The 21193-nt window shown below is 52.4% G+C and overlaps 4 protein-coding genes across 4 annotated transcripts; 2 read left to right on the forward strand and 2 right to left on the reverse strand.

The window, feature by feature from the left end:
- Nucleotides 1-367: 367 nt before the first annotated feature.
- LAESUDRAFT_614084 (uncharacterized protein) lies at nucleotides 368-1678 on the forward strand (the record flags this gene model as incomplete). The annotated part of the gene is made up of 2 exons (XM_040903192.1): nucleotides 368-739; nucleotides 1586-1678. Coding segments are annotated over 2 exons (465 nt in total), but the record flags the coding sequence as incomplete, so codon positions are not given.
- Nucleotides 1679-5719: 4041 nt separating this feature from the next.
- On the reverse strand, nucleotides 5720-7902 carry LAESUDRAFT_762941 (FabD/lysophospholipase-like protein; the record flags this gene model as incomplete). The annotated part of the gene is made up of 8 exons (XM_040913174.1): nucleotides 5720-5819; nucleotides 5915-6231; nucleotides 6300-6344; nucleotides 6399-6650; nucleotides 6704-6855; nucleotides 6913-7046; nucleotides 7095-7841; nucleotides 7898-7902. The coding sequence occupies 8 exons, from the start codon at nucleotides 7900-7902 to the stop codon at nucleotides 5720-5722; spliced, it is 1752 nt and encodes a 583-aa protein (XP_040760114.1).
- A 3520-nt stretch (nucleotides 7903-11422) lies between these two features.
- LAESUDRAFT_662202 (UbiA prenyltransferase) lies at nucleotides 11423-12713 on the forward strand (the record flags this gene model as incomplete). The annotated part of the gene is made up of 8 exons (XM_040904978.1): nucleotides 11423-11534; nucleotides 11586-11738; nucleotides 11797-11914; nucleotides 11971-12059; nucleotides 12109-12208; nucleotides 12262-12298; nucleotides 12356-12598; nucleotides 12651-12713. The coding sequence occupies 8 exons, from the start codon at nucleotides 11423-11425 to the stop codon at nucleotides 12711-12713; spliced, it is 915 nt and encodes a 304-aa protein (XP_040760115.1).
- Nucleotides 12714-13449: 736 nt separating this feature from the next.
- LAESUDRAFT_685626 (phospholipid-translocating P-type ATPase) lies at nucleotides 13450-19024 on the reverse strand. Its single transcript, XM_040905897.1, has 14 exons — nucleotides 17720-19024; nucleotides 17492-17662; nucleotides 17241-17439; nucleotides 16408-17182; nucleotides 16121-16354; nucleotides 15763-16067; nucleotides 15454-15711; nucleotides 15338-15402; nucleotides 15203-15286; nucleotides 15058-15146; nucleotides 14895-15001; nucleotides 14752-14844; nucleotides 14582-14701; nucleotides 13450-14533 (listed from the first exon to the last, which is right to left on the reverse strand). Exons 1-14 carry the CDS (start codon nucleotides 18946-18948, stop codon nucleotides 13916-13918), a joined length of 4347 nt encoding a protein of 1448 aa, XP_040760116.1. The 5' UTR covers nucleotides 18949-19024; the 3' UTR covers nucleotides 13450-13915.
- Nucleotides 19025-21193: the final 2169 nt, after the last annotated feature.

Raw genomic sequence — 21193 nt, forward strand, 5'->3', positions numbered from 1 at the left:
TTGTGGTATCTGCCTATTGGTTTAGGCAGCAAAGTGGTGCCACTATCTTGAGTGACGAATTGGGTGCTTGCTAGCTTGATGGTCCAATGGGTTCCGTTCTGGGCAAGTGGCCTGGTGTCACGTGACCAACGCCTGACAACTTCTGAATAGGGCAAGTGGCCAGTGTCACATGACTGGGTGGCTGAATCATGGGCGCTTGATGGTCATGTGGTAGACACAGTCATGTCCGTGATGTATATGGTGGCATTATGCTGTTTGTTCAAGTATCCACGTTGCGAGACCAATATGAAGGTTGACGTCTGAATAACCACTCAAGTGAGGACTTTAATGGTGCAAAAAGAAAGGTGCCACTTAATACTGTGACACAGGGGTGGATTCCGATGCAGACGAGGCGTACGCAGATGCGTACGACACTTGGGCCGCCGGACATGAGGCGATCAAAACGCTTCTATACCAGACGCTACCGGAAATGCTGAAACTCCAGATTATTCCTGAGAAGAAGGCGTCCGGAGCTTGGAAGGTGGTCATAGCTGAGTACGACAACCGTGGTGACTTCGTACAGGCTGAACTACTCCGACGGATGCATGCTCTCCGCTGCACTGAGGAGAAGGACCCCCGACCGATTCTAGATAGGCTTCAGAAGCTCAAGGCCGAGTTCACGACAGCCGACGGCATTCTTGACGACAAGCAATACTGTGTGCTCATCATCAGCTGCCTTCCAGAGTTTTATCGCCCTGTTGTATGCACCATCCTCTCCGCTGCTCACCTGGCTTCCATGCGGGCTACTGGCACCACCACAACTCCCACTCCCACCATCGCATCTGATGAACTCTTACGCCAGATCTACTCAGTTGCACGCGATGAGTTTGCTCTGGACGAGTCGCAGAGCACTGCGGATGACTCTGCGCTCATGACGAGGTCAGACGGCAAGGACGTGAGGAAGAAATGCAACAATTGCAGCAAGCCCGGCCATCTGAAAGAGGACTGCTGGGCAAAGGGTGGTGGAAAGGAGGGCCAAGGGCCACGGAGCAAGAACCGGGGAAGGAAGCATGACAAGGGCTCTGGGGGAGCCAGTGCGAATGCGGCAGCAACAGAGAACGATGAGGCTTTCGCATTCGCCATTGCGACCAACTTTTCGAAGGTCGAGGAAGCGAAGCTCCCGAAGCTCAGCAGAATTCTCGATTCTGGCGCAAGCTGACACTTCGATCCGGTACACGTGAATTTCATCACCTTCTGGGAGACCGAGCGCAAGCTGATCACTTCAGCCGATGGACGTATCTTCTATGCCACAGGCGAAGGCGATGTTTGTGTCGATACTGTACACAAGGGAAGAAGCGTGAAGTTTACGCTACACAACGTCCTCTACGCGCCGTCCATGTCCTTCGCTCTCATCTTCATCAGCCGCACTACGAAGGCTGGCTACGCCATCCGTTTCGAGCACGATGGGTGCCATGTCGTCTCCCCTCGAGGTACCACTGTGTTTGTAGCCGCTGAGCACAACGGTCTGTACCCCCTACCTGGATCGCCGATCCCATCAGCACCCGCGAAGGACACAGCATTGACGATGATGCTGTCACTCACTGAGTTCCACCGTCACATGGCACATGCCCATGCCCCTGCCCTCAAGAAAATGGTTGAGGCCAATATCGTCACCGGAGTGCGACTCGAGGACTCGACCACCGATTTCTGCGAACCATGCACAAAGGCGAAGCACACTCATGAGTCATTCCCGAAGGCACGCTCGAGCCCGCAAGCGATCGCATACGGTCAGCGCGTGCACACGGACGTATGGGGGAAGGCGCCGGTGAAGTCCCTAGCAGGCAAGGAGTACTATGTCTCCTTTATAGACGATTACTCGGACGAGGTGATCATCTGCCCTATTGCCCACAAAAGTGATGTCCTCACTCGTTACAAGGCCTACAGCTCGTGGACGAAAACTCACCGAGGTGTCAAGGCCATCAAGGAGCTGCAGAGCGATAACAGAGGGGAGTACATGAGTACAGAGTTCCAGACTTACCTGAAGAGCGAAGGTACGCACCATCGTCAAACCATGCATGACTCCCCACAGGAGAACGGCAAAGCTGAACGCATTAACTGTACGCTTGCCGAGCACTCCCACGTGCTACTCTTCGACGTGTACCTCCCCAAATTCCTATGGGCTGAGTCCGCCATGCACACCGTGTGGCTTCGCAACTGCACGACGACGCACAGCACCCCCGAGTCGACCCCGCACGAACGCGCTACCGGTGAGAAACCCCATCTTGACCCTCTACCATGTTTTGGATGCACTGTATGAGTGCGCATTGATGCAGCCTCGAAGCTCGATCCAAAGTCGCATCCAGGCCGCTGGGTTGGGTTCGATGCGCACAGCAAGGGCCACCGCATGTACTGAGCTGACAAGCGCAAGGTATCTGTCAAACGCGACGTGCATTTCGTCGAGGAAAATGCAGCCATCTCCGTCAACGTGCCCGAGGGGGAGCCAAACAAGGCCAAAAGCGGCCAGAACGTGCCTACGGGTGCTTCACTCCAACCTCCATCGACCTCCACATCAGCCACGACCATCGCACCGTCCAACGCCATCCAACTGCCTGCAACCATCCCGAATGAGTCAACAAACGTGAACACCGAGCCGCTGCAGCCAGAGAGCGTGGCGACCAAGCCGGAGAGCACACCCGAGCCAGGAGCTGGACGTCCTAAACACGTACGTCAGCCGTCTCAATGGATACGCGACTTACAGTCAGGTACTGGCACCACTGGTGGACGCAGCGCACAGCGCGTTTCGAGGAGCATTCTCGAGCACGTGAAGCTTGTGCAGGATCAGCCAGAGGATGAGTCCGATGATGAGGGGGAGACCCTCTATGCTCTGGCGGCCATGGCTGGCGACACTCTGTTGTACCGCGAGGCGATGGCTGGGCTGGAACGTGAGCAGTGGCGAGAGGCAATGCAGGAGGAGCTGGCGAAGATAGAGATGATGGGAACCTACGAGCTAGTTGAGAAGCCGGAGAACACGCACGTCGTTGGATCGGTATGGTCGCTCTGCAGGAAACGTGATGAGAACAACGAGATCGCGAAGTACAAGGCACGCCTGTGCGCGCAAGGATTCTCGCAGATCCCGGGCATCGACTTCGACCAGATGGCGTCACCGACAGCGAGTCTTGCATCGCTACGACTTGCACTCGTGCTCGCCGCTGCTAACGACTGGGAAATCCACCAGATAGACTTCAAAAACGCATATCTGAATGGTGAGCTTGACGAGACCATCTATATGAAACAGCCACGTGGTTTTGAGGTTCCCGGACATGAAGACTATGTCTGGAGGCTCATCAAGGCACTGTACGGCCTCAAACAGGCTGGCCGACAGTGGTATATTCAGCTCTGTGAGCTGTTTGCTGGCTTGAGTCTAGAGCGCAGCAAACACGACTACGATGTGTTTTTCGCCTATGTTTCTAAGGTCATCATCATCATTGTTGTCCATGTCGACAACTGCACACTCGTCACCAACATGACGGCCACCATGACTGATATGAAGCGGGAGCTCACCGCACGATTTGAGATCGTTGACCTGGGCGAGGCGCACTGGCTTCTAGGCTTTGAGATTCGCCGTGACCGTGCTGCTCGCACCATCTCGCTCTCGCAAGCTGCATATATCGACACTATACTCGATCGCTTCAGCATGACCGATGCCTACGCACTCACGGTTTCGATGGACTCCCACATTAACCTCTTCGGTATCGAGCTCTCGGACGAAAATCGCGCGCACATGGCTCGCAAGCCATATGCAAGGCTCATCGGGAGCCTTATGTATGCCGCTATCGGCACACGTCCCAACATCGCATTTGCCACTTCGACACTGGCGCGCTTCATGGCTGACCCAGCGCCCGTGCATTGGGAAGCTGCAAAACGCATGCTGCGCTATCTTAAAGGCACACGCGACCTGGCCTTGACATTCGGTGCGACAACCGACGGTCTTATAGGTTACACTGATGCCGACTGAGCCTCGCAAGCCCACCGTCACTCGATCTCGGCATACAGCTTCCTCTACTCTGGGGGAGCTGTCAGCTGGTCTTCGTGCAAGCAGCCCCTTATCGCGCTGTCTTCCACGGAGGCCGAATACATTGCCGCATCTGACGCGTCGCGCGAGCTGTTGTGGCTACGCGCGCTTCTCGCAGAACTCACCTCGCCTCTGGTGGAACTGACACCGTTACACGCCAACAATCAGAGCGCAATCGCGATCGTGCAGAGTGGACTCCTTCATGTGCGAACGAAGCATATCGACATTCGCTACCATTTCATTCATGAGCTTATCGATCTGGAACGCGCCGTCATCTTGTATTGCCCGACCAATGACATGGTCGCTGACCTTCTTACCAAGGCATTGACCCGCCAGAAGGTGGAGAAGTTCGCCGGAATGCTTGGACTTCGCCTGGCTTGAGGGGGAGTGTTGGAATATCAAGCCTAGCTGTACTTAAGTATGGACTTATCAGTTGGTATTTCCTTTTATGTAAGCTTCGCTCGTTCTGCGGGCTTCAGTCCTTCTATCATCAAGGAGCTGAAGCCTGTGAGTACCGATACTGTCCTGCATGAATGCAGCTTACATACTAATGTATCGTAGTTGACTCTAGGTACATACTACTAATACAGTCCTTCTATCATCAAAGAGCTGAAGCCTTTGACTCTAGCGTCTGCCCTCCCTTCCACTCGTTTTCCATCCGTCTACAAATGAAGCATGTATGAGTGTTCTAAAGATGATTGTTCAATGTATGCCAGTGTGTCAAGTTGATCCTAGGATGGCCAGAATCGCTCAAGTCCTCCTGTCACAGTATTAAGTGGCACCTTTCTTTTTGCACCATTAAAGTCCTCACTTGAGTGGTTATTTGGACGCCAACCTTCATATTGGTCTCACAACGTGGATACTTGGACAAACAGCACAATGCCGCCACATACATCACGAACATGACTGTATCTACCACACGACCACCAAGCGCCCATGATTCAGCCACCCAGTCACGTGACACTGGCCACTTGCCCTATTCGGAAGTTGTCAGGCGTTGGTCATGTGACACCAGGCCACTTGCCCAGAACGGAACCCATTGGACCATCAAGCTAGCAAGCACCCAATTCACCACTCAAAATAGTGGCACCACTTTGCTGCCTAAACCAATAGGCAGATACCACAACAGGGGATTCTCCTACCAACCGGCATACAGTATAGCCAGGTACAGGATAGGCTAGATCTTCTCACAACCCTATCCAGATGAAGATTGATCGTCACACTCATTGTTCTGAGTTTGGACAGATCCTCTCATCTGATGTTGCAACCGTTGTGATGTGCTCTGTTGGCCATCACCCATTGGCCCCTCAACAGTGGGCCCACTTACAGGCATTTATCTCATTGGATTAGATAGGATTACCTCGGCGTATCCATAGCCATTGTAGATAGTTGCTATGACGAAGTCCAGAACCATTACTGGTTTTGGCAATATATTCACATGTAGGTATCTGAGGTCTCACAGTAGCACAGTGCCAGGGGCCCTGCCCTACATGTATATAAGTCCATGAGGATCTAAGGGAGAACCTTAGATTTATTATTCTATTGCACGCGGCCTAACAAGCCAATTCACCCCTTTGTTGTGAGCATAAGGCTAAGGGCCCTTTGAGCCCCATTTCCAGACTGCATACCACTGCGCACATCCTCAGCCTAGCCCTTGTGGCAGGCTTTTTATGTGGGATCATTTGTGCAGGTCACAAAAGCAGACTTGCCCTTAATTGGGTTAAGTGCTTTGGTGCTTTGTGACACCTCCTCAGCTCCAGCAATATCGCTGCAAGCAGGAGGCACACAGACCACTTAACTCGATCCCCTGTTGTCTCCTGGAGCCGCGAGCAGTCGACTACCGCACACGCCAGGCAAGCGGACCAATCAGGGTCCTTCTCTCCACCGTCCGTCATGATGCCCTGTGTGGCAACATCGAAGGTCTGCGATAGGAGCGCCTCCATTTCCGTCTCGCTGTAAGAGATCTGCTGCACGGAAGTGTTCATAATGGCAGTCTTCCCGAATGGTGCGCCGCCGTTCGCAAGGTAGATAATGAGCGGTTCATCTGACTCTGTTGAGCTGTTGCAACCGAAGAAGGTAGGGCGTGTCGTGAGATTATGCGCGAGGAATGTCGACACTGAGGTCGGAACAGGTGGGAAGGAGTATGCTTCCGGGAAATAAGTTACACGATCTTGCATCACCTGTATGGATAGCGGCATTCAGTGGAGTGTTACAACATCTGCGGATGAAAGTGCCAGTGAAGCCTTACAATCATCGCGCTGCCGTCTGCCCAATTGCTGGTCGCATCATTAGACTAAAGTCAATCATCAGCTCCTGTGTATTCGAGGAGCCCAATTTGCAGTCTCACAGCATCAATGGCGAAAATCATGTTGACACCACGAGATTTGACCAATAGAGGCACAAAAGGTATCATTTCTCCATCTTCTCCACCATCCACTAATTGGAGAAGGGTTTCATTTGCGTCAATGAAGGTATCAGGTGACACGCCATAGAATGCATTGGGTACCAAGGCAACTGTTAGGTCAGGATCGGCGTTCAACACTATGTCGGAGGCAGCCTGCAGTAGTTCTGCTAGATAGCTTTCGTTGGATGCACTGGTCTGCGAAATACCCCATTAGCCTGCAAGCCAGAGTCACATCAAGCACTGCCTACTGAGGAACTGTTCGTATTGAATGTGTTGGAAGAGATCCCCTCAATGAATGCAATCTGATCGAATCCGGTGGCACATATACTACTGTTCGGTGACCCTAAATACTGCATAGGCGTGAACGCGGCCAAAGCAGGGTCGAAGGAACCAAATTCATCTATATCCGAAGCAGGTGAGGAGGCCAAAACCAGGGCCGTTGCGCTCACGAACTTACAAACATTGGCCTCAAAGAGAGGGTTTGTTAGTGGCACTGGGTTTCCGTTCAATATCGCGGTGATATTTCCTTGCGATGACACCGAATCGATCACGAGTATCGGAAAAGGCTGAAGGTGTTTCACGAATGTATCCCTGAAAATGATGAGCGCATCTCACAAGGAAAGAAAAGGATGGGCTCACAAGCTGGATATTGATGAGAATGTCAATCCGGCACCATGAGTCAGATTGAAGTCCCAGAAGCTCTCCGCCGTGGTACCGTTCACGAAATGGCGTGCGAGCAGCCGGGCCCATGAATCCGTGATCGAAACCGGGAACCCACGCTCAAGTTTTCCCAAAACCTCCGCAATCGCCTCCAATCTGTACTCCACATCTACAAGCGTGCTGTTACTGGGATCGGCGAGGTCAATGTCGGTGAGCCATTCACCCCATCCTTCTGCCGATGTGACAGTAGGGCCGAAGACGAGCTCTGGGAGGGAAAGGAAGTCCGCTTGGGCTAGCGAAGCGACAAGCCAACCTCCACCAGACAGACCGCTCAAGTAGATCGCCGCCTGCAGGAGCCCTCCTGTCCCTGCACGTACTGACGTGTCATTGCGCCCATCCAGAGCGTTCAGAACGCCTGCTCCAAACGCTGCGGCCCTATAGCCTCTACCGCTTGTGGCAATGGAGAAATTAGGGTACGCCTCCGTGCCGTACGACCCATTCAGGATTGCAGGAACGTAGTCTGGCAGAGCGGACACATTGCTCCCCAAGAGTGTAGTGAGATACGATGACCAGGCTTGAGGGATGACCTCAGCCGTCCTGGCGGAGATGTAGGCTGTCTCCTCGTCGCTCAGAGATTGGTTGGTGAAACCGGCCTTCCTGACGAGGGAGACACCGGCTGGACAGGGAACTAGGTCCGGGCATATGCCTCTGCAGCCGCTGATAGAGCTGATGCAGGTAGAGAACAAGAGGACAGAGTAGAGAGAAGAAGTACCACTGAATACTTCATGAGTTCAGGAAGCAGCTTTGCGGCGCAGAGGTAATAACGATCGTCCGCTCAGCTTTTAATGAGCAGGTCAAGCTGTGCCGTCACTGGCGCTGCCGACATAGGCCTGTATGTCATACTCGGAAGGAAGTCTGATAGCCGTCGCGAAGAGCTAGCCATCCAGCACAGCCTCAGAACATCAAACATGTTAGAATGAAGCGCAAAAGGCAAGCGAAGCTGTAATTAACACATTCAGACCGAAAATGATGCCATCACGCACTTCATTCCACATGTTCCGACTCGAACCGGAGATAGCCAATCATTCTCTCTCCGGTCACCAGATATACTGCCTTGCACATCAATTCCGCAGCTGTCACTGGATCAACTTCACATGGCGGCTTATCATCAGCGAGAACCAAAACTATTCTGTCAGACGCCCAAAAGAAACTGTCGGAAGGAGAACCGAACTGGGTAAATGTAGGCAAAGAGTACGATCAAGCCCACCTGAAAGAATAGGAATCGATCGAAGACATCCGAAGGGGACCGCGGGATAAAAATATAAGGCTCACGCCCCTTGGAAGAGGCATTTTCATTGAAGATATGCGGTGTCAAAGGGTCGATATAGAACACTAGGTGTTTCCTCAACACGTCAAAGAAGAGCGAAGTGACGAACGCACCGTCACCACGCACCGTCAAAGGTACAAATAGTTCAACCGAGCCTAGACAGGTCTGAATGCGTCGCGAAGACGCAGGAGACAGTTGCAGCAAGGGGGGTTCATTAACTCGAACCTCGGTGCCTTTCGCACTGACGCAGCATAGATGGCCAACAGGCAGATATCTGAAGTCCCATCCAGTCACCAAAGAGATGAATTACATCGTGAAAAGTGCCAGAGCGTTCGGTCAAACACGATGCATGACGCAGATGCAGGAGTACAACGCCAGCATTGAATAAAGGATACAGCGGAAACGCAGCATCGGCTTGCAGAGACTCTTGAGCGATCTTGACCAGGCGAAAGTGCACATCAGCGAAATCCACCAATCCGTGTAGAGCGAGCCGATGCTCACCAATGTATGTATGTTGTAGTAAAATGGTTAATTTTGTTGCTGCGACGGCAAGGGCTATGTATACCTGATTTAAAGAGATCGTACGCTTACACGCCCAACCACGATATGATTGGGAGATGTCGCAGGTGATCTGATAGGAAGGAAGACGCGACCTCCATGATATCAGATTATCAAATGAACATGGCTAGCTCAACGGAACGCCTCACCATCACCACGATAACGGACTTGACACCCATGTCGAAAAGCCCTCTGACGATATTAATGCGGCCTGAGAGATCGTCGTTCGTAAGCCATCATGTAGGCCATATGACTGGCCTCGTAAATACCTCAGGAACTATTAGAGAAACGCTAGCACTGGCAGCAACGACAGAACTTCACTAGGAGCGCCCTCGCTGAGACGCCTTCATACTGACAACCGTGCCTACCCATCGACGCGGCCCGTCATAGAATACGGCGACGGATGCCAAGTGTCATCGCGGCGAGACGGCGGTCTTGGGTGGCTTAATACAGAGACGACGCCATCGACCGCTGTAGCACGCACACGAACAAATGCCGCGATGTACTGGCGCAGGCGCCGATACTTACTCGGGCCTGCATGGTGTGTGACTCAGCATCCTTTGTTCGTGAGCAAATATATCTCGCCTCCAGTATGAGAATCTGATAACTCCGTCTGGACATGGATATCATTGTCAATATCAGGCATCCGTGCTTCCAAATCAAAGCGCCATTTTTCGCGATGGAGAGCGGATCTTGGTTAACATAAGTTTCCATGGTCTGCACGTACTATCTGTAGAGGGTGGTCCTCGTACGTACCGTGGCAATGGTGACGCAGGGCATGGTTCACTGATAGGGAACTCGCCAGCTATGTCGAAAACCTCGCAATCAGACCGTGCGGAGGAAAGGAGCCGGTGTTCATCTTTCATAGAGATTCAATTAAATTAAGCCTCTTGAAGTGCTTCAATACTGATGCTGCGCAGTCGCCACAAAGCCGAACATCGTGTATACATATCCAAGTCGTCGCAAAGACCCTACTATCCGAGACCTGAGTAATCAAGCCAGCAGCGCTAGTAGCAATATGGATCACATCCCCCACCTGAAAAGGTGCATCGTCCCTGAAAGCGTCCGCAAGTCTGTGACATGGGACAGGATGCATGCACTGTCAGGGAGCCACATCTGAAAAAAAAAACTAGCCATCAATACCTGGGGTTGATGGCAAAGTGTGAGAGCGTGTTTCGTCCCCATAAAGGTTCGGTTGCTGCTGCTTGTTAGACAGATGAATCATGAACGTCAGATGCGGCGCCAGTAATATCCAAATGCTCTGAAGAATGTCCAATCAAAGAATTGGTCGAGTGAAGAACGTTCACACGCATGTACCAAGAACGATCCAGATGTGCGAGCTCGGTGTAGCAGAAGTACAACAAACGGCGAGGGTCGTGACAAACGCTGAATAGCGTTGAAACTCCGAGAAGCGCCCGTTCCCGCTCGTCACTCAAACATGAAAGAAACTCAAAGAACATAATGCAATCTGTCTCCGCGGCGTAACGCCAGCCACAGCGTCCTTCGTCCGTTGTAAGTCAGCCATTATGCTTTAATATCTCGCAGTATTTCGGGTGGAAGCATCGGCTCTCGAACAGCGAAAAAGACCGTTGATCGATTGATATTTCGATTTACTTTCCCCGCAGAATGAGCAGAACGACCGCAGCAGTGATAGCTGTTCAAGGCACTGTGTTACCTACAACGTTTGTTATACATTGTGGTGAGCGTACGTCGTCATTGTCAAACACATGCGCGTCCATGCCTTTGCGTGTGAGCGATTGATGGCTGTGTACCAGTCTTCTGGGAACTGAATTCGTGTGAGCGGCCACTTACACTGGTCCGCAGCATATTTGAAGTCACCATCTATCATGACGCCAGAATGTCATTCAAGTTGCGCTGGGTTAGTATCCTTGATACGTCGAGGATACTGATCTGGGATACCGTTTAAACTGATATGAAGTGATGTTGCACCTGTTACAGCTCATTCTCTGCTACAGAATAAGCTAAAACTGGAACTCGTTCCGATAGCTAACGCGCAAAAATTCGGAAATGCAGTCGGTCGCCGCGATGATCTCGCATGAGTAACCGCCCATCGTGGGGTTCATTTTCTCCCTTTGTGCGATCCAGAAATCTACATACATTCTTTTTCTCCGACCATTGCACCGGAGCAGATTGCAATTCGGGACAGATGCTACACGCCTGTCAGGTAAAGCCACGAAACTTCTTGGCGTACCGCTCGCATTGCGCTCCAATTCTATGCGGTCACTCGACCTCCGTTTCTAGGGGCATTAGCACGTTCCCTCAATCACGGCGGTAAAATACGCCCGGATCTTATCTATCATACTATTGGTCGCACCTCTGTGGTGGCCTATATAAACTCTATCCCATCTCCCGGTCTACAAGCCGCAATCTCTCGCGCAACATGACAGATAGTGCTGAGAAGATGATATCCACGAATCCCGCAGGCCCTTCACCTTCGTGGTGGCGTCCGTATTGGGAGCTGGCCAGGATGCACAAATTTCCTGCTGGTTCTATCCTTGTCTTCTGGCCCTGTGGTGCGTGATGAGCCCCCAATCTATGCTGGTGGATGACTGACACAATTGAAGTTTGGGGATACCTCCTCTCCCCTGGTAGTGCAGGGCTCTCCCCGCGCGAACTTACGGTTCATATATTCGCTCTCCTCGTGGGCAGCACACTGTTGCACAGTGCGGCCTGTACCATCAACGACATCTGCGATATAGACTTTGACCGTCAAGTCGGTATGTATACGTTTCTATGTGTCCAGGCATGCTGACCTTATGTGTTCTTGCGGCATAGAACGAACGAAGAATAGACCCTTGGTAACTGGTGCGGTCTCTATCTTCGGCGCCACCGTCTTCCTCGCCTTGCAAGTCCTGGTATTTTTCGCCATGCTGGCATCGGTGAATCAGACCGCGTGAGCATCCCGCATCTTACTCTTCCTGAGTCCGTAAATACTCACGCGTCAAGAAGCCTCCTCTGCGGCACGTTTGGCGTATTTCCACTGCACGCATTCTACCCACTCATGAAACGGATCACATGGTGGCCGCAGGCATGGCTAGGTAATGTTCTGACTCGCGTGCAATGTGAGTCGTCGCTGAAGCCAACCAGGTCTTGCGATGAACTGGGGCCTTCCGACCGCGTGGCTCATCGCTGCGCCGAAGGATGTGAAGTCTACGGCTATGTGGGCGCTCACGTTCGGAGCATTTTGGTGCGTTGAACCAACAATGCCGCTCATTATATTCTCACCTTTCTGTGTCGAAGCTGGACTATCGTGTATGACACCATCTACGGCTGCCAGGTTCGTCTACATCGCTCATGTCTTTAGCATTTCCACTCATCCTGCCTTTCTCCGCAGGATCGCGAGGACGATGTCACAGCGGGCGTGAAGTCGACTGCACTTCTCTTCGGCGACTTCGTGAAGCCTATCCTCGCCATGTTCGCGACTGTTTTCGTAGCCAGCCTTGGCTACGCCGGAGTCGTCACCGGTCGAAGCGCGGTCTACTTTGTCCTGGCCGTCGGAGGGTGTGCGGCGCACCTGTCCTGGCAGCTCCTTACTCTCCGAGCCGACAATCCGGAAGACTGCTGGCGCAAGTTCAATGTCAGTGCTTCTACATTTCCCCTCTCCTAACGTTGCTCATGTCCGCATCAAGGCTAATGGTTACTTGGGATATATCGTTGCAGGGGGCATGCTTGCAGAGCGCTATCTCGCCTAGGCAACATTATGTCTCTTTCACACATGTTCTGTCACGGATTCCCGGTTCTCAGCGTAAGTTCTTTTGTCTATCCTGCGACCACCAGTGCAGATCGTCCTTTCTCTTCTGAAGTTCCCGTAGTTGTTTACATATTGGCTGGCGATAGAGTATCGGTGCCGGGCACTGAGCTAAGTAGGTTTTGAGGCATACAGAAATAGAGGGCCCTGCTGCGGTATCTGAAAACGTCTGCCCCGACAATCGCAGAACTTCGTGTCTGGACACGCTCAAGTTTTCGATGAATCTCTACTCTCAAGGGATTTGGGGTCTATACCTTCCTCACTGGTGGCATTCCCCCCTTGTCATGAGTATCACTTTATTCGGGCGATCCCTTTAGTTGTGATCATTCCTTGCCCAGAAAGGGTTGGAGGACTAGGCCACTTTCTCTTCGAAGAAGCAGAACAAAAAAGAAGACAAAAAAAATCAGCTTGTAGCTATGTGACAAAGTTAGGTCTGCATGTAGCATGAGCGTCACAGACACCGTGAATGCTGGAAGGTCCTGACGAGAAGTGGAAAGCGCGATCACGTGGAAGACGCCCACATCTACACAGCGCTGATCGATCGCGTCGCGAGGAGGCGCTTGCTGCATCGTCTGCCAATATTTGCTAGCGAAACAGAACTCTTCGATTTAGATAATTTCGTGTCCGAGAAATTCGGGCGATTTTATAGCACATATTCAGAAAACATGCGGTAGTTGTCTGCGGCATTGCGATCAGTAGTATTGCGTTCTGGGTGCGGAGATCGCCGCCAATATTCTGGCCGTACATACACTCCATTTCTTTCTCAGAGGCAATGACATTGTGGTGTGAATCCTGGTTGTACATAGTAGGTATGAGCAGCCCCAGCCAGCTCCTGCACATGTAAGTGAGCAAACAGTAGTCGAGGCGGTAAAACACCAGCGGCACAAGGCACATGCTTGCATGATGTCCTCTCCAACCGATGAGGAATGAAAGTTAAGGAGGTATCAATGGCGACGTGAAAGATCATGACGAGAATAGAGACGAGACAAATGGAACAAAGCCGGGCACAATACTCGTGGAATTAACGTAGGTCGTGAGAGATGCAGGTGAGGGCTACAACTACGGGCCATATATAAGCAGGTGGGGAACAACAGCAAACGAACGTGAGCAAATAATTATTGAATGTATGAAGCGTCCGGCGTGATTCTAGAGTTGAGAGTACGATGAAGCGGAGGTATGTGTTGGCGGGTCGTGCGGTGGCCTGTCCGCCGGTTCCGGTGACACCTGTTCCGCTAGCGCTGGCGGCTTCTTCCTTCTTAGCGACCGCGACAGCGAGAAGTGCGGCAACAGCGAGCCGCTCCGCTTTCGCCTCTTGAATGGTGACTTGAAGCCGTGGCGCTCGGACAAGTTCGTCTGCATCCGCTGCAGCGCGATGCCGTTCTCCTCCGTCGAGAAGTCGAACCCACGGCTCTGCGAGCGCACACCCGTCGACATATCCGTCCTGCTTCCCACTGCATGGGTCCCGAACGGCCGCCGCCGGGAGCCTGTCGACCGCCGGCTCGGAGTTTCCTTCAGGTTCGCGATCCCTTGCGACCGCTCCGACGCGAAGTCGCGGTTTGGATCGAGCTTGTGCAGCCAACGTACCCGGTCGATGTCGCTCGGGTTGAATGTGAACTTATACGCCTTGCATACGTAGCGCGGTAACAGGGCGAGCACGACGGTGAGGAAGATGCCGAACCAGAAATACGCGGATGGCCAGAGGTAGGCGTCGTTCCCGTAGACGGGACTAACGAACCACGAGGGAGTGATTGCGGAGTAGATAGCCTACAGAGATGTGAGACACGAAGGTGGAGGGAGGATGGCTGAACATACCGTGTAGGCCCACACAAGCACGATACCCAGTGCTACGGCGAAAAACACCCAGCCAGTCCATGCGGCAGTATTGAGACCATTGAACAGATTCGCTGTCGTGACTGCCGATATCGCCATCACCTACAATGCAGTTTAGTAAGTTCCGAAGCAGATACGCAGTTCAAACGCACCGTGGTAAACTCGTATTGATATACTGCGTAACCGTCAGTCCGAGACGTAGTCGTCTTGTATCCGTAGAAGATCAAGAAAAAGATCAGCACGGACTGCAGGCATGTCAGTATCTCAGTGCGTGGGGAACGAGCACGGTACATACCTGTACGATTCCGTCGAACATGTAAATAAGGAAGAGCCTGGTGCCGAAGTACTCGCCGCGACGACTATGACTGTACAGCTCCGGGAGAGCCATGAGGATATGGTCGTCTATGTCATGAGATGAGACCTCGATGAGAACCGTCAAAACACTCAGGGAAACCTACCGGCATGTCTGTCAAACAATCCAATGGCAATGACAGGGGCGATAGTGAAGAAAGAATTCCACCATAGGAGATAAGTGTATTCGAAGGCGCTAATCCCGTCAAAGTGAGACGAGATGCTGTGATGGTACCGATAAATCCAACTCACTATGCACTGCTCCAACCGCAGTAGATCTGGAACCACCAGAGGACGCCGATACAAATGATGTTCTTGTAAAAGAAGTTGACGATCCTGAGAGCGCGTCAGACCGGCGTCACGATCACATGAAAAACCACAGCATACATGTTACCATTACGGGCATATGACCAGTGCCCGTGGACGAGCAACAACCTCTTCAAGAACCGGAACTGACCGATGTCATCAGCGAACCAATCACAACTGATAGTACCACAACCTACCTGAGCAATAGCATAATCGGACGAGTTCGCAGCCTGAAGACCCTCTTGACCAGAGATACCGACACCAACGTCGGCAGCTTGGATCATACTGACGTCGTTCGCACCGTCCCCAATAGCCAGCGTCATGCTGCCTAAGCCTTCCTTGACCAACTTGACAATCAAGGCCTTCTGTATCGGTGAAACACGACAGCAGATGACGCCTTCGCATTGCATAGAAAGACGGAGTAATAGCTGCTTATGCCGGTCGTCGCTGAGGGCCTATCGACAAATCAGAAACATCATAAAGAGAATAAAGTGGAGCATACTCACCACGCTGAGAGCACTGCCGTCAATGACGAGTACGAACCCGCCCGAGCGCTCGCCGTTGTCGTGGCCGACAAGGCTAGACGCATCGGTGGGCACTCTCTGCAGAGCAAGAGAAGAGCGCCTGCTCCTCGACATGGACGAGCGGGGACTCATAATAATATCACCATCGAGAATGCCGCTATCCGGGAAGAAGTTCTTCGCAGCGCCCACCAGCTGCGAGTGGACAGACTTCGACTGTCCGTCGACCCCGCCTCTAATGACGATGATATTATCTTGGCGGCCGATGAGGTTAGTACTGTGGCCAATAGCTACGAGACAGGACGTCAGATGTTATGGTGCAGCGAGTAAGATCAAGGCATACCTATTGCAGTTTCGACCTTGTCTCCAGTCGCCACCCAGATCTTGATACCTGCTTCCTTAAGGTCAGCGATCGTCTCCGGCACACCGTCCTGCAGACGATCTTCGATGGCAGTGGCACCCAGCAGTCGGAGGTTATGTTCAATCTCTTCGTAACACGCATCGACCTTCCCTTCACGATCTTCAAGTGACACGGAAGCTTCGAGATAGCGGCGGTTCCAAGAGTCGTACTCGTCATCTAACATAATCGACCGTTAGCAACTGCCACTTTACAGTGTCATACATACTCACCGGTGATGACCTTGTATGCCAAGGTGAGCGTTCGTAGTCCATCGCTCGCGAACTCGTCCAAGTGACCCTCCGTGGCCTTCTTCAGCTCATTGGATCCAGGCACGAGGCGCTCGAAGATGACATTATCAGCGCCCTTCGTCAGCAAGAAGACCTTCTCCTTCTCATCATCGTCCAGTTTGCGCACGATGACGCTCATCCGCTTGCGCGAGGATGTGAACTCAAGAATATTCAGTAGCTCGTACCGCTCGTACTCTTCTGAGAACGGCGTCTGCAGTGTCAGGATCTCCCTGTCGCGCCCGCGAAAGACGAATCCTGCATCCGCGGCGGCCTGCACGAGCGCAGCCTCATCCGGACTTTGTGCTTTGTACTCAATTGAGCCCCTTGCCGGGTCCACTGAGACAAGCGCAGTGTGACAGAGAGCTAGACAGCTGAAGAAGCCGTTAATGAGATGGGCGTGGTGGGAAGCCTCCGATTGAGGATCAGCATTCTTCGCGGAAGCGATATCCGCAGCGAGTACAGCGTCGCGGAAATGTGATAAGACGTGCTCCGCCAGCCCGACCTTGTCGGCGGCGAGCGGGTTGGGTACGTCCAAGGACGACGACACCGGTGTCTTCTTGCCGTCGAGCTCCGGCGAGTGCGTTCCGGATGATTTTGACCCAGTAGCCTCGCCTTCCTCGAGAACGCCGACTTTTGTCGACTCTTCGTCTCCCTGGCCGTTGGCATTCCCACGGTAGGCTCGTCCACCCACGGAGCACTGCCTGAAGATCATGACGTTCTGGAAACGGGAGATTGATGAGAGAAAAGGCACGAGGTAGTGACGTGGGGGCACGCACCTGAGTCAAAGTACCAGTTTTATCGGAGAAGATATACTCTATTTGACCCAGATCGTCCGAAAGGTTCCAACTCCTCGCTAATGTGGGCGTATCGGTCTCCTTGTAATACATTTCATGATCGAAATAGATAAAAAGGGCCTGGCATGTTCGTACTGCTTCTACGGAAATGTACAATGAGATAGGGATGATGTTTTGGAAGCTGGATGCGGCTCATGAGTACCAATGCCAGATACAAGTGAGATCGCACGAACGTGATCAGAGCGAAAGCGAATGTCACTACACCGTTGACATGTGTGTTGTTATCCGACTGATTATCGTCATATAGCCAAGGCGCGAGGCGAGGGTAGTAGCGCTGCTCGAGAACCGCGTCCACGATACCACACACGACAGCCATTGCAGCAAGAATGATTAGATTGATGAATCTACGCAAAAAGTTATCAACGAAAGTGTACAACGAAGTAAAGCATACTACGACATACACTTGGGGATTCATCTGCCGCTCCACCTTACTGCGCTTGCTGGGCGCACCGCCGGAGTTGAGCATGATCTTGGTATCGTTGCCGGTGAAAAGGATAAGTCCTATCACCCAGCGGGTATTCCTCAGCACGGTACCCCTGAGCAAGACCATCGAGATGTCCACGGCGGATTTTGAATCCTTCTCGGATACGACAGCTGCATTGAGCTTGTACAGGTTATTGTCGGGACGATCGCAGTCGACCTGAAATGAATTGCGGATGTCTGCACACTCGCGCGCAGAGCGCAGGTGGGTGAGCGCGGGATTCGCTGTGCGCGACTTGAGGTTCGTCTCGCCGTCGAGGTTCTTCGTCTCGACATAGCAAACGTTTTCATCCTCGGATGTCGCACAAATGAGGATATCGGCGGGGAAGGACTCATTGTCCATGATCTTGACAAAGTCCCCTACCTTGATGTCCTCCCAGGCGATCTTCTTCCAGTGGGGCCGGGCATGGTCTCCCTCCGGATCACCACTGAGAGTACGGAACAACCCACCATCCTGATCATCATCGTCAAACTCCACACCTTCCATCGCATTGTCCTGGCCGTTCTCTCCACGAAGCTGTCCATCCACGCCTTCAGGTGGAGCGGCGCGCTCGAGCTCGATCGCCTCAACGTCTGCAACAGGGGCTCTCTTCTTGCGATAGGACATGATGGTCGGGACAATGGCGGGCATGAAAGTCTTTTCCTTGCCTTGCATGGCATTCGGATTCCTCCAAGCACCACCCTTCAGAACAAGCACCTCGGAGTGGTTGATGCTGTGATCGGACTGATGGCGTTTAAAATCCTCATAGCCGTCCTTGAGACCAGTGATCGCAAGAATAATAAGCAGAGGAAGGATAGCAAGACCAGGGGATATGGTAGAGAAGATAGAAAAGAATTGCAGGATGGCGATGGCGAGGAAGAAGATGTTTGCTACCCGGCGGAACTGCTCGAGGAGGTTTCGAGGGATGAAAGTGACGAGAGAGTATTTGGACGTGATGGTTTGATTCGTGCAATAGACATGCTCCTTCTTGATCCTGCCCTTGTGGTCCAGGTAGTCTTCTGGCAGACTCTGGTGGACGAATACCGTGCGCGGCGGACCGACCTCCTTGGAGCGGTTAAAGATCTCCTCAACATTAAAGTTGACGACATTGTCGAGGAATGTATTGGTCTTATTGTACCAGGTGGCGACTTTGGAAAAGAAGCCAGCCATCAGGCCGTCGGGGGAGGGGGGAGGGAGAGCGGGAGGTGGTGCGGAGATGGGAATGGGAGAGACTTAGGCATGTAAGTATGAGGAGTCGTGCGGGGAGTAGCGGACACCGGCCGTCGGTCAGCATCGTGACATAACGTGACCCGATATGGCTTCCGCGTCACACTCCGTCACGCGCTTATCCCTGTCGTGACCTGCCGTGTCAGCGCGGCCAACATCTTCCTTTCTCTCCGGCCTTTGGCTCGCCGTGCTGACCGTTTCGCCTCCTCGCTCGCTTGTCGTCGCCCTCGTTTGAGGTCCAGTGTTCACCGTCGTACTTGACCTTCTCGCCGTGCTCCTGAAGCTCTTCGCCGCCGCCTTCTCGTCCGCCCGATACGCTTGCATGCGTCTGCTTGGCATCTGATTCATCATGGGGTACTTTGCCGCCTTGTATGACGTCCATGTTTCTACCCGTGTACTGATGCGGCTTCTGCACCGCCTTCGCCACCGACGTTCACCGTGGCTCAGCGAACACGGCTAGCCTCTGCTTTGTCCTCGATGCATGGGAACTACATGTCACACATTGCTGCATGATGTGTCGTGGGTGTCGGCCTGACGAATCAAATCATCAAATAACGACCCTTAGACATGATGAACAACATCTGGACTGATGGCTGACGCTGTCAGTGATTGGGCAATCGCTTATCTATTGGCTATTATTGTGGATGGCTTTACTGGTCTTGCATGGTCTCGGCCGGCTGGTGCAAGCTCGTGACCACTGTTCCCTCTGTCCGGAGTAAGCGCAATGTCAATTGAACTGTTGCTTCTGCCATCAGGATTGTGGCACACCGGTTTTTGTAAAATCCTCTCTGTATTGTGCTGTTGAGTAGCGTCATAATGCCCGGTGCCCCTGTAAGTGCAACCATTTGTCGAGTCCACAATCCGGTTCGTTTGGCCTGCATGCACACCGAATGATTTGGACACATCATAAAGTATCGGTTACGTACGTACGTTATCCCGCTTCGGATTGCAGATTGGCTGTCCGGCTGACCAGCCGCAGCGCATGGGAATGATTTTCATTGACACCGAATAGACCTAAGAAGTAGGTCATTCTGCTTTGGTCGTTTATGCCGATTGACTAGGAGTGTCGCATCACTGAACAGTTCATATACGTGTGCTGGTCTTATGGGCTCTGTTTGACACCTCGACTTGAAACTCGTTCGACGTTCTCATCCTTGTCGCTCAAATGTCAGGGCGCAACTGAATGAAAGTTTTTACTTCACGATGTCATGCATACAAGCGATTGTCCGAGAGGATCTAGAGTTGTCTGTGATACAGATTGTGGTACATTCACAATGACCACTGGTGAGGTTGTTTAATATGTCTCACAGATAGACGCACATACGGATCCCACTTTACTCGTGCGCTCACACTTCCAAGCAAACAGAGTCTGACAGTCAACCAATGCTTACCCTTCTCATCGACATTTTTCGCAATGTAACCACCCCCAATGGATAAATCACTCGATAACCCGTTGTATTCAAGACCGAATGGACTCATAGCAAACGTGTTCACGGCAGAGAGCTCAATATTGTAGACTCGCAGACGAGGTGGTGTAGCCACACATTCTGACCGTGAGTCAACCGCTGCAGTAATGTGAAGAAAACATTTCAGGGCGGTCCGATGCTCGCCTAGCATTGTTTTTACCATTAGTCACCAGCAGCTCAAGTGCTCACCAGTGGAGGCGGCTTGCAAGCTCGATGTCTAGACATGAAGAAAAGACATGACCAATATGCATTTGCATGCGAGCGACATGCGACGGACCCTCACTTGTTCAAAGTGATTTTTTCTTCTCCGTTCGTAATGTCCGACTGTCTTCACGAACGGTGCAAAGACGCGGGGAAACCTTGGAGGAGATGAATTCGAGAGGTGAGCGCTTGAGCGCTGAGCGGGAGAACAAGTCCGGACTCCGAAGCCTCACGCCGGCGAAGATCATGGGAATATGCTGACTAGGATGAGAATGTATGCGCTCTCTTGAATTCGTAGTAAAAGCTTGCTGGTAGAATGCTACTACTGAGCACTATGTAAAATTCGGAAGTTCGAGCTTCGTATAGTGAGTGGCCGGAAGTGCAAGAGCCAATCGTGACGCGCGACGCGACGCGTCATTGGTCCGATGCGATCCGAAACTCATCCACGTGATGCAAAGTGTGACTGTGTGATCGAGGTGTTACGGCGTGATTCTAGATAGTTCGACGTCAAATTCTTCATA

This window comes from Laetiporus sulphureus, assembly GCF_001632365.1.
Source record: "Laetiporus sulphureus 93-53 unplaced genomic scaffold LAESUscaffold_49, whole genome shotgun sequence".
Lineage (NCBI taxonomy): Eukaryota > Fungi > Basidiomycota > Agaricomycetes > Polyporales > Laetiporaceae > Laetiporus > Laetiporus sulphureus.